Here is a 12372-nt window from a genome sequence, read left to right on the forward strand (position 1 = left end):
AAAATCTCTAGTAAGTTAGAACAAGAACAAGTAGTTTTGAGAACTTAACTCTCATACCGCGCTTCTACACAAGCGGGTGGAAGTGCAGTTTTTAGTAAGTATATTAAGATGAATGTATAGCGGTGAATGTCATTGGAGTTTTGCAGCTTGGTTTTATCCGCTAATTGAAATAAATTTAGACGAGCTTGCCTATTTTGCTTCCAAGCAAAGCCCGGTCCAGCCACATCAAACCCTACCAACCGAGCGCCAGATCAAGAACTCCGTCCCATTTATCCGGACGTGGAAATGAAAACCCGATCAAATAACTCCAAAATACAAAAGAAACGCCTCCCATAAATACAAAACAAAAAAACGCCCGAAAAATAAATCCGAAAATCCCCATTCCTCCTCCTCAGCCTTCCCCTTCCTTCCTCCCCCATTGATCCCCTTCCCCTGTCCTCTTGTCTCCCAAATCGCCAGCGAGCCATGCCGCCTCCTCCCCTCCCCTCGCCGCACCTGACCGGCTGACCCCACCTCCCCACTGCTCTCCCTCTCCCTGCCACCTGGGACCCACCGCCTTCGCCTTCCCGTCGCCACCAAATCCCCAAATCCCCGAGGGAAGAGGAGGGGATTCGTTCGTTGGCTGATCGATCGACCGATCCGCCGCCACCGGCCTCCCAATCCGCCGCTGCCGCCATGTTCAACAAGATCATCAAGCGGGGGAACCGCAAGAGCGCGCGCGGGGACAGCGCGGAGCCAGGGGCGCGCCCCGCCGCGCCCTCGTCGTCCTCCGGGGGCGGTGGTGGCGGCGCGGGGGGAGCCGCGCCCGTCACCGTTAACCACGCCTCCCGGGCCTCCGCCGCGACGCCGTCCTCGCCGACCTCGCCGCACGTGGCGCCGTCCGCGCTCGCGACCAACCCCGCGGCGGGGGCTGCGTCGCCGCCGCTCCTCGAGCCGCTCCCGCTCCTCCGCGATGTCGCCGCCGCCGACCGCCCGGGGCTTCTCCTCCGCAAGCTCCGCCTCGTCGCCGCTATCTTCGACCTCTCGGACTCGCTCAAGCATCCGCGGGAGAAGGAGGCCAAGCGCCAGGCGCTCCTCGAGCTCGTCGATTACGTGCAGGCCCCCGCGCAGGCCGCGGGTGCCAACGCGCCCGCGCGCCTCCCGGACCACGTCCAGGAGGCGCTCGTCGCCGCCATCTCCGCCAACATCTTCCGCACACTTCCGCCTGCGCTGCACGAGTCCGCTGCGACGATCGACCCCGGTGCCACACCTGATGACGAGGAGGAGCCCTACCTCGACCCCGCCTGGCCGCACCTCCAGCTCGTCTATGATCTACTGCTCCGGTATGTCGTGTCTCCTGACACCGACACCAAGGTTGCCAAGCGGTACGTGGACCATGCCTTCGTGCTCCGCCTCCTCGACCTCTTTGACTCCGAGGATCCCCGTGAGCGTGAGTACCTCAAGACTGTGCTCCACCGCATCTATGGCAAGTTCATGGTACACCGCCCATTCATCCGCAAGGCCATCAACAATGTGTTCTACCGGTTCATCTTTGAGACGCAGCGCCACAATGGCATAGGGGAGCTCCTTGAGATCCTTGGAAGCATCATTAATGGCTTTGCCTTGCCAATGAAGGAGGAGCACAAGCTGTTCCTTGCCCGTGCTCTCATCCCCCTGCACAAGCCCAAGTCTGTTGCAATCTACCATCAGCAGCTATCCTACTGTATTGTTCAGTTCGTTGAGAAGGACTACAAATTAGCAGATACTGTGATCAGGGGACTGCTCAAATACTGGCCAGTCACAAATTGCCAGAAGGAGGTGTTGTTTCTGGGAGAGCTAGAAGAAGTGCTCGAGGCGACACAGCCTGCAGAGTTCCAGCGTTGCATGGTGCCACTCTTTAAGCAGATTGGCCGGTGCCTTAACAGTTCTCATTTCCAGGTACTGCTTTAATTTATTTGCTGGGTTCTGGCTGAGTATATTTTCATCAGCATGCTTGCATACATTAACAATGGCATTTAGTCAAATGCGCTCCATATGTTTTGTGATATGCTTTTTGAGTGGGTATTACTCCAAATGACTATTTGCATGTGGGGGAAAACAAAGCTATTATAACAAGGCATTGTGTTATCAATATGAAAAATGACATGGCTGTATTGCCATTTGCATGTTCTAACAACCTAGCATAAAATTTCTTGAAGCGTATGCAAATGAGTTTTCAGTCAAGTGTACACCACCATTGAGAGTTAATAGTTTTGAACTTGTATTTGTGGTATGCTCTTTATTGATCACCCATCATAGCTTACTGCTAGAGGTATAGGTTTGCATGCTTCTTGGATGCAAGGTCATTTTGGGGTTTACCGGCTGCTTTGAGAAGTCAGAAACTGCGCTGCAGGGAAAAGAAATGTTTTCATCATTTTGACACATTCTTTCTCATCAAGCTTTTTGCCTGTAATTAGCCAGAAAAACAAGCATTCTTTCTGATACAGTAGAACACACCTCGTAATAACTAATTGTTTCCAAACAATGTAGTAGCAATTTGATAGCTTTCACAGGACAAATGGGCTGCATACAAGAACCAAGGGTAGTCATGAAGTGTTAGCAATATTAATAAGAGTCGTGGCATATATGTATTGAGTTTCCAGTCTTGCAATTTTGAAATATTTTAGAAAACTTGAATGCTATTGGATTGAAGATTTAAGTTGACTTTAGAAAACAATCCCTTTTCCCTTTTGTTTTCTCATGCTGTTGTTTTATGTCACAGTTTATCCAGTTTTAAGTGGACTTTTGTAGCATGTAGATAAGTTCAATAGGTTAAAATAACTTGTTGCCAATGGTAATAATTTTTCTCCAGGTCTCAATCATTTTGTTTTTGGTTGTGTACTATAGGTGTGTAGCTAATTCATCCTTGTGGCCCATATGGTCATATAATATTGGCCCATATGTCGCATTAACTTTTTAATATAGGAACATAACTCTCTGTGCTACTCATGGTTTTTAAGGCGGTAAGGGGAGGCGTGGCCACCCACCCCCTTCAAGACGCCTAGGCGAGTAAGGCGCGTGGCGAGGCGACGCCATACTCATCCTAATCTAAGATGAAGCAGCATAAACATACCTTGTTGCTGTCAATTCTGAAGCCGAGAGTAGCAAGTGGCAAAACTAAGAAAAATGCAGTAAGGTAGAATCACATGAATCAGTCATCGGGCACACATTCACACAAAGCTACCTTATATAATCCGTATAGTGGAGCAGAGCAGCCAATGCTGTTTGCCTCCCACCTCAGGAAGCACAGCAGAGCAGAGTATATCCATGTCCAAGCTAACCAAGCATAAGCAATAGAGCAGAGGAAGGGAGAGGAAGAGGTACGTGCATGGCGAGCAGACCGGGAGGACGAGGAGGCGGAGCAGAGCACAGAGCAGAAGGGACGAGACGACGAGTGCCTGGATGTAGATGTAGGCGGACTGGATTGGTCGCAGGCTCGCAGCAGAGGGATGGAGCTGCTGGACCAAGGTGTGGGCGCAGCTGGACTGAGGCTCCGCGCCGCCGGCGAGGATTCGGAGAGCCGCCGCCCTCTTCTCCTTTCGTTTCTCCTTCCCTCATTCTGAATCAGTGCGCGGCACAGATGGGGTCGCTTGGGGAGGTGTAGGCGTGCGATTCTTGCTCCCGCTGTTTCTCCCGTGCGCAATTCTTTCGGCTCCCGCACGCGCGACTCCGCGCCGTGCCTCTTTTCCGCGCGCGCAACTTTGCGCCATGCTCTTTGCTCCCCGCGCGCAGAGTCGATTTGGCTCGTGCGGCGTCCGCTGGGCGGAACAACGACGCCAATCATGCCTAGGCGACGACTTTGGACCCCATACACGGGGAGGGCGTGGCGACCGCGACGCCAGGATTGAAATTCCGCCCGGACGCCAAGGCGACGCGTAGGCAATGACTTGAGAACCATGGTGCTACTACAATAAAGCTTGCTGTTCTAGACTACTCTTGTGTAGTTGTAACATTTCTTGTATGCCATTGACTCCAGACCCCACTGTGCCTCCTCATGAAATCAGTTGGTTATAATTATTTGTTCAAACTTCCTCTGTATTGGGTCCAACCATTTTCCTCTATTTTATTTTTAAGCATTTCAAGAGCACCAGTACTCTGCGGGTGTTAAATACTCGATTGTGATGCTTGCTGGATACTAATTTACGACAGTTTCTATTCAGCTTGATCATTATGCAAGTATAGTGCACTTTCTTCTTGAATAGTTCGTTAATGCCTCTTCATAGTGCAATACTGAGTGTTGGTTGATAAAGTGCTCCGAGTCATTCTCAACTCATGAAGTTTGGAGTTGGTTTCTAGCTAAACACATCCATTTAATCAACTGTGGCGCAGTAATGTCCTTTTTCATTATAGCGTTTGGTTATACTATTGGAGACTAGATACATGATACGTTTTGCTTGTATACACCCAAGCTATATTGTTTGCACGAATGATTGAAATTCTGTTTCTTTGGTTCTACACTCAAACCATTATACCTTATTTCAATATTGTGGCCTTGTGGGCACCAATACCAGGACCTTATGGAACAATTTGCTGAATGGTCCTTTCTCTGCTTAGTTTCATCTCATCATGTATCTCTGCGCCATGTTCCAATGATGGCTCTTCCACTCAATGATTTCTTTCCTGGTCTTCGCCTATGAAATATTTTTTTCCTACTCCTTTTATCATTTTTATGGATATGTTGACCCTGCTAGGTATATTCTGCAATAAAGAATTTAAAAAAATCAGCTACCCTTGCTGAACAAAATCTGCTCCCTATTGTTTGTTCTGACAAGTATTTCACTATATTAAGCTGCTAGCTCCTGCTACTGTGATACATGACCTCTCCATGTCTGATTCTTTTGCTTGATTATTGATTTTCCTTTGTCAGGTTGCTGAGCGTGCATTGTTCTTGTGGAACAATGATCACATTGTAAGCTTGATAGCCCAAAATCGTGGTGCTATATTTCCAATCATATTTGAAGCACTTGAGAGGAATATACAGAGCCACTGGAATCAAGCCGTTCATGGTCTCACTGCAAATGTGCGTAAGATGTTTTTGGATATGGACAGTGAGCTATTTGAAGAGTGCCAACAGCAATACATGGAGAAACAAGCAAAAGCTAAAGAGATCCAAGAGCAACGAGAATCTGCATGGAGACAATTGGAAGCTGTTGCTGCCAAGGCTGCTGGAGATGACATGGTTTTGGTCAACTAGGTAATATAACCTTCCTGCTTCATTTATTTGTTGGGCTTGTGTTCGTAAGTTGTTTTTAATCTTGTAACCTAAAATTGTATTACTCTGTTTATGTCCTCTTCTTGATGTTCTCCCTTTGTTTTAGCATTTCTGTGAGATGCATTGCCACTTTTTGTACTGCTTACCTTTTGTTTTGACTTGGTCATGGCAGTTGACAAAAAGATGGAATATATCTGTATTGAACTTTCAGTTTATTATGGACATTTATCTTTTAGTATTTTGTGTCAGCATCCATAAGACCACAAGTATGCAAACATCGTTTGAAAGCATGTTTATGCTTCCTCAGATAACTGCTGCTCACTTATCCCATGAGCATCCATGTGCACCTATCGAGATGACAAGTTATCGGTGCCAGTTGCTGTGCACTCATATCAACATTGATGACTTGGGATCACAAGCATCAAGGAAAAAATGTCAGACTGAGTTCAGACACAGTGGTGGTAGTGAAGGCTAATTCTTGCAGAGTTTCTGTGCCTAGTGAGGTCCTGCTATGATTCCGAGTCCGTCCTTTGTTCAGCCCCTCCTTTTCTGTTCCATTAATTTATGAATAATCAGACCCTTGTATTAATCCTTCATTGTTTGCCCTAGTTCCCTACCCACAATTGGGATAATCCAAGTAGAAAAAATGACTGAGCTAGATGTAAGCTTTTTTCTTCCTTTCTTTTTTCCTTTTTACCTGTTGTCTTTTTGGAGTTATTCAGTTCATTGTATGGAAGTAACAGTATAAATGGAGATAAAAGCTCTTTTAACTTAGTGTGTGGCACGATAGCAATAAAATGGGCTCATATGTAGGAACTGCTTTGATGTTCTGTTGCTGTGGTTGTTTCAGCAATAAAATGGCTTACTTTGCCTTGCGCTGGATTAAGTTTTGGTTACATGCTAATTCGTGGGGAATCTCAGGATGCCGATCATAAGCCTCTTGCATCATCTTCCCCTCCATGTTTAAGGTGTTTTGTGCTATAGGCCTTCGTGTCAGTTTGGATGTCAATGATTCATTTCTGTATAATCAGTTCATCTCCGGTTCCTTCTTATACCCGCTTCATTTATTTCTTGACCATCCAGATATTTTGCAGCTCCTGACAGGACCAGAGCATGCCATCTTGGTCAGACGCTCTTTGGTTGAGTCGAGTAAAACAAATTTAAATCGGTGCAGCAGCCTCTCGAAAACGTGATGCTCACGTGAAAGAAAGTTTGTCGGCAGGGAAATATCGGAGTGCTTGTTCCCATCGCGTTCACGTGCATGGTACTGACCCCTGCAGAAAAAAGAGCGGCCGTGCTCGTGCTCTCATACCGTTTTCTACGGAACGGTCGGCGAGATTTTCTACTGCGATGCATATCGACCATGCGTTTTAGTAGCCGTTAAGTGCCTCCCTAACCGAAAGATAATATTGTTGAAGACAGGTATGGTGTCGTGTCACCAGCAGCCACTTGCATCATGCAACTGGCCAGCTAGCCAAAAACCGAAAGCGACTCAGCCTATTTGCCGCCGTTCTACGCATACTCTGATAAACAAACTGTTCCATCCATTTCAATACAATAGGATGCAGCGCGGTCTCCAAGCATACAATCCCAGGCCAACAAAACTATAGTCTAGGAAAGTGCGTTCAAATATGGATCCGATTGTGCTAATGTAGAATTTTAAAAAAAATCTACAAAAGGATAAGCTAATTATTGGCCGTATATCAGAAATTCGAATCTTGTAACGTGTGCGCCCCTTGTAAAAAGAAATGGAGTGCTTCAGCCTCCAGTTCTGCATAAGTAATTGAATATCAGCAAATTCCCAAAACAATTTGACAAATACTAGCATCCAAATTACTTCGCACGAAACCCCAGATACGGCTGTGTACAGTTTCACTACAGTAGCCACATGTTCTCAGTTACAGCAATGCTGGAAACTAGGCAGTCAGAGTTATGTACAGAATCCAAGGTCATACGGTGCTTATGACTTATGAGGGAGCTGATTCAGCCCCATCATGTAGAGCACAACAGACGGTTGCCTTGTGATGTCCCTGGTACACCCTGATTGCCTCTCCAGTCGACATCGTCCACAATCTCGCGGTAGTATCAGATGAAGCTGCATGGCAGAAAAATTCATCTGATTAGCTCATGGATTATATGGAACATAGAGTGATGTAAGCTGTAGTTTGTACCGGTAATCAAATAAGCACCATCAACTGAGAACACGCAATCCCAAACCCAGCGTTGATGACCTGAGAAATTGATAGCCCGCGATGTTTCAAGATCACATTCAGAAAATTTTACAACTTTTGGTTAAATTGTTGGAAACACATTACCTACTAAAGTTCTTTCTAACTTGAAGCCATCAACATTCCAAATCTTTACAGTGTTGTCAGATGATGCTGTTGCAAGATACCTACAAAAGTTCCCAAAAGAGCACGTGGTACTGAGTGAGTTAAGCGATTCTTGAGCTGTGATGAGCAGACGGCGCTTTACAATGGAATATTACTGTCAAATGCATTTTGATAAATGGACAACTATGTAATGAGCACGTTACCTGTTAGGATCGCAGAATTCTGGCGAAAGTAGGCACTTCAGAATGTAGCCATCATGGGCTTGCAATTTGTGGAGGGGTTCAAAGCAGGTAATTGTCTGCGTAATAGACTTCATCAGTTTGAAAATATATAGATCACAAGTGACTGTACGGCAGCTGTTCGGTCAGTATAACTGACTGACCTGTGTACCCTTAAGTAGGCGCCAAACATAACATGTCCCACGGTTATTTGCAGCAACCACCATACTCCCATCCCACATGACTGTCAGAGATCTTACAGCAGTATCCACCTCTGGTACCTGGATAAATGGAATCAACAAATCAATTGTGTTCTTGCGTATCACCTACCCCAGAAGAACCATAATAAGGACTTTTTTGACTCACCAACTCACAGCTGCATGAATTAGCAGCCAAATCCCACACACGTATGTTTCCATTTTGATCACCAGATATTAATTCTTTCTGAAAAATTGGGGATACAATGTTACCAAATTTGAACGGCAAGAAATCAATATAATAGTGCATGGAGAAAAAATGGCAAACGAGAATTATCTCAAGTGCCGGGACATTCTAATAAATGCTATTCAAATTATGTATAAGAAAATGAAGTTTTACAAGGGACTCTGAAGACCAACAGAGGGAGACTTGGGATCTCTTACACAATGGAGTTGCTCATAAAAGTACCTGATCTTTTGCTTAAAGCAGTTAGCTGAAAGCATAACTTCCAGAGGCACAATAACATAAACCTTAGTAGCACAGCACCACAGCACACAGCACAGTTAATATCAACTGAACTTTAATCTTTTAGAGCCACAAGAGAAAAGCTTAACAAAAAACAATGCCCAGGAACTGAAAACTGAACTTTAGCAAGACAATGGAAATAGTAATAGAAACCCGTGTGTGTCATCATTAATATGCCTAGTCAAACTGTATCGCCAACTCTTGTTTTTTTTAAAAAAAACTGTATCACTAATGGGAAAAATACTACAGACAAAACATGTAAATCAAACCATCTCCATAATTTGTTATAAAGGCTTGTCACATGTTCACTTCACTCTCACTATGGTTAACATCGGGTACCACAACTAAATGTTGAAAGCTATGGATACACAGGGGAAAAAAAGGTTTCAAAGTTGCATGCATGCAGGCGTAATGTGTCAACATATTGCAATACAGGTTTGTCAAGGGAACCGAAAATTCCAGTCATTACCTAAAGACAGTATTGAAGTATACAGAAGATGACAACAGAATAAAATGATTCTAACCTGATTTGGGTGTAGGACTACTGTGTTGACAGCTGCTCGACTTTCATATTCTCGCTGACAAGTCGCAGTCCTGGAACCAAAGATGCACAAGACCAAAGACAAATATCAAAGGCATAAAATGAATTATGATCGGAAGATTAGTAGCATAAGCACTGTACATAAATTAGAAGGCTAATAGCGAATTCTCGTATAGGTGGTTGTATGAAATGTGGATGGATCAGATTTAGATATCACGTGGAGGGATTATTCATAGATGATTTCTTAATTTGTTAGCGCCTATCATGCTCATCCATGTGACATTTGTTTTTCCATACATCTAGTCCCTCCAAACCAACCTGATGGACTATATGGTGGATTGTTGGGTTTGCATGATAACACCTGGAGATGGATTTGCAATAAATTTTCCTCCTAATTATAACTTAGAATAGTCGTTGAAATTTACACAAGAATCGCAGGCCAAGAAAAAAAATGGTTTGCAACTCTGGAGATTGGAGCCAACCAAGACAATAAGTTTTTGAAATCTCACCTTAAATCCCAGATTCGTACAGTACCATCCTCTGAACCTGAGTACATCCAGTTCCCATCACAATGGAACCCCACAGCCATAACATTACTAGTATGTGAATCATAGCTAATTACCTGCCAGGTGCATTTTGATTAAATATGGAAAAGGAAATGGTGGCCCACAATGGCTGCTGTTGTAAACAGATACATACCGGTTGAGGGCTATTGGAGTTAACGTCAAAAAGACGGATATGAGGATTGCCAGCAGCAGCTAAAAAACGCTTGTCTGGGGTTATCTCAAGGCGATTAACTTGCTGCAAACGAGAGGTTACAATAGACTTAAGGTACAAAACATTGGTATAAAACTAGATTGCTCTAATCTTAAAGTGAATCACCATATCCCAAGCTTTGGTCCATAAGTTACTATGTGTATGTAGAACAATTTTTGTTTTGTCGCACAGCATGTCAATGAAGAAGCTCAATTTAACCATCCAAATCAGCCTCATTGGTTTTGTAGCAATTGATAATATATTGCAATGACAAAAATCGAGCCTACCTCATTGGTTTTTGTTTTTGTTGGCTAGTATCAGTCACGTTGACAACATATAGAGGTACCTACCTCATTGGTTTTGTAGCATAAAAAATGCACAGACCGAGATCATATTAAGCCAAGATTCTTATAAAAAGTACATCTACAAAAAGCTTACTGTGGTTATCAAAATGAAAGAAGAAAAATATAGGGAACGTGACTATGACAAACAGCAGGTAACTTGGCATCTAATACTGATTTTTTTTCACCAGTCAGAAAAAGGAATCAATAAAGAAAATCATCTTATCTGTTACTCCCTCTGTCCCATAATGAAGGCATATTTTGATTTGAAAATGTCAAAGTTCATCAATTTTGAGCATTGATTAGTCAGACTATATCTAGACTTAGTGTACAAAAATTGCATCATATATTCGTGTTTGAAAGGATTTTTATGACAAAAATGATTTTGTAGCAACTGACAATATATTGCAAGAGCAATTAAAGGTTGAAAAATTTACCTTCAAAGACTTTCTCCTAAAAATACTAGCCTTACATTGATGGATAGACAGAGGGAGTATATGCAAACCGAATGACAAGAGTTCTAACAACCCAGAGTCAATACTTACAGAGTCTGGATACTGAATCGTGCGATAACAGCGACCGCTCTTGGCTTCCCAAAACCTGATCGTGTGATCATAGCTTGCAGTTGCTAGAATGACAGAAGGTTGCGCCATTTTGCACCTTTAGCCTGCCAATACATCAACACTACACAATATGGGGGAGTTCCTTTGGGTATTCTGGAGGAAAATTATGTTAAACACTTCATTTGTTATACCTGGACCACTAAACCCTACTAAATTCATAAACCCGTTTGCTTGAACTGATCCACACAACCAGTAGTTCAGATACTGAGATACACCCACCAGTACATTCAAATTGACAAGGCCCAAGGAATAGGGCACGACGCCGTAGCAGTCACACTTACAGGGGCTAGCGGAGGCGAGGCGGCGAGGATGCTGGATGGCCAGCGGCGGTTGCGAGCCCCCGCTGTCCTGCGGCGCTGGCGCAGCCCAGGCGCACCGCCGGGTGGCCCCGTAGAGGGCCTCGGGTTGACTAACGCTGACGTGAGCGCCGCCGGTTGTCTGGATCGGGACTCGGGAGGAGCAAGCGCCGGGCGTCGACGGCGGCGGCGGTTGTGAGCCCGCGCTCCCGTGGCGGAGTTGTTGGGACTGGGCCGGCATTAACTATCAGAAATAGGACGCTGGTTCGCCTGCGGGCTGGGCTGGAAGTAGGACTGGTGAGAGACTTCGTTGTGAAAAGCCAAAATAAGAGAGAGATAGTTAATTAATGAGTAAAAAGGATTCTCTATTTTCTTCTATGTTTTATTTACGGTTACGTTAATTTTCTTAGGCTTACATTTGTGTATAGAAGAGGTGAACGACAAATGTAATATACAAAATAACTCTATCATATATACAGAAAAATTATTACATAATCAACATAGAGGTATTAAATATTACTTTCTACCGTGGTGGCACGACTATCTATCTTTTTTTCTATCTCTTAGTTAGTTAAAATACTTCTTTCTTCTCTTGCTCCTTATACGGAATCCTACTCAGTTGTAGTTCTCTGATGTTGTATCCTTTTGATCCTTATTGACAAGCTATACTTCATTGCTGATAGTCTACCATCTTATTATTTTGTCATTACATTCATCATTGTTGGCATTTTAGACTCCTCACATAGTCCATCATTATGTAAGCCTAGGAGCCCCTTTGGCAGGGCTAAAAACGGCTCCAAAGCCGGCGCCAGCTGAAGCCTTGCTTAAAGAGTTGTTTTTAGAGCGGCTCCATATTTAAAATTATTGGTGAAGCTCAAAACGGCTTCCACTATGATGGTGGAGCTACATTTTGTGGCTCCAACCGTCTCCTGCTCTTCAATTCATTCATGAAAAGGAGGGTGAAGCTGTTTTGCCAAATATTTTTCAAAACAGCTTCAACTCCACTAGAGAGCAGCTCTACAAGAGGAGCCGGAGCCGTTTTTATAAGAGCTGGGCCCCTTAGGGAGGGCTCCGGCTCCTTCAGCAGCTTTTGCTGGAGCCCTGCCAAACGGAGGAAGGAGGTGAAGCGGTTCCATCGAAACATACGAGAGCTGTTTTTTCAGCTTTTGCTTACGAGATGGTTGAGCAGGCGTAGCTAGGAAAACTAGCTCCGCCTGCTCTGGCTCCGCCCTCCGAGTATGGAGCCGGAGTCCTTCTAAAAGGGTCCGAAATCTTGCCAAACGGACTCTGGGTATTGAAGGCAGCTCTTGC

General features: G+C 44.6%; 2 protein-coding genes across 4 annotated transcripts; one reads left to right on the forward strand and one right to left on the reverse strand.

Annotated features, from left to right (window-relative positions):
• Positions 1-348: 348 nt before the first annotated feature.
• On the forward strand, positions 349-6060 carry LOC112874668 (serine/threonine protein phosphatase 2A 57 kDa regulatory subunit B' alpha isoform-like). Of its 3 annotated transcripts, none has more exons than XM_025938131.1 (3): positions 352-1917; positions 4886-5212; positions 5480-6060. In XM_025938131.1, exons 1-2 carry the CDS (start codon positions 676-678, stop codon positions 5210-5212), a joined length of 1569 nt encoding a protein of 522 aa, XP_025793916.1. In that variant the 5' UTR covers positions 352-675; the 3' UTR covers positions 5480-6060. The 3 variants fall into 3 exon arrangements, with proteins under 3 accessions (XP_025793917.1, XP_025793916.1, XP_025793915.1); XM_025938130.1 differs by having other exon boundaries at positions 353-1917; positions 5538-6004; XM_025938132.1 differs by lacking the exons at positions 4886-5212; positions 5480-6060 and adding an exon at positions 2979-4862 and having other exon boundaries at positions 349-1917.
• A 909-nt stretch (positions 6061-6969) lies between these two features.
• On the reverse strand, positions 6970-11303 carry LOC112878150 (target of rapamycin complex subunit wat1-like). Its single transcript, XM_025942569.1, has 11 exons — positions 11047-11303; positions 10688-10809; positions 9745-9846; positions 9555-9667; positions 9029-9098; positions 8148-8225; positions 7946-8062; positions 7767-7861; positions 7546-7625; positions 7402-7461; positions 6970-7325 (listed from the first exon to the last, which is right to left on the reverse strand). Exons 2-11 carry the CDS (start codon positions 10793-10795, stop codon positions 7198-7200), a joined length of 951 nt encoding a protein of 316 aa, XP_025798354.1. The 5' UTR covers positions 10796-10809; positions 11047-11303; the 3' UTR covers positions 6970-7197.
• Between the last annotated feature and the right edge of the window lie 1069 nt (positions 11304-12372).

Source organism: Panicum hallii, chromosome 9 (assembly GCF_002211085.1).
Source record: "Panicum hallii strain FIL2 chromosome 9, PHallii_v3.1, whole genome shotgun sequence".
Classification (NCBI taxonomy): domain Eukaryota; kingdom Viridiplantae; phylum Streptophyta; class Magnoliopsida; order Poales; family Poaceae; genus Panicum; species Panicum hallii.

What these genes read in the sequence shown, in the direction of transcription:
- LOC112874668 (XM_025938131.1), top strand. Translation starts at nt 676, where the DNA reads ATGTTCAACAAGATCATCAAGCGGGGGAACCGCAAGAGCGCGCGCGGG. An exon ending in TTAACAGTTCTCATTTCCAG is followed by an intron (nt 1,918 to 4,885) that starts GTACTGCTTTAA and finishes TTCCTTTGTCAG; the next exon opens with GTTGCTGAGCGTGCATTGTT.
- LOC112878150 (XM_025942569.1), bottom strand. Translation starts at nt 10,795, where the DNA reads ATGGCGCAACCTTCTGTCATTCTAGCAACTGCAAGCTATGATCACACG. An exon ending in ATTCATGCAGCTGTGAGTTG is followed by an intron (nt 8,063 to 8,147) that starts GTGAGTCAAAAA and finishes CCATTTATCCAG; the next exon opens with GTACCAGAGGTGGATACTGC. An exon ending in GAATTCTGCGATCCTAACAG is followed by an intron (nt 7,626 to 7,766) that starts GTAACGTGCTCA and finishes GAACTTTTGTAG; the next exon opens with GTATCTTGCAACAGCATCAT.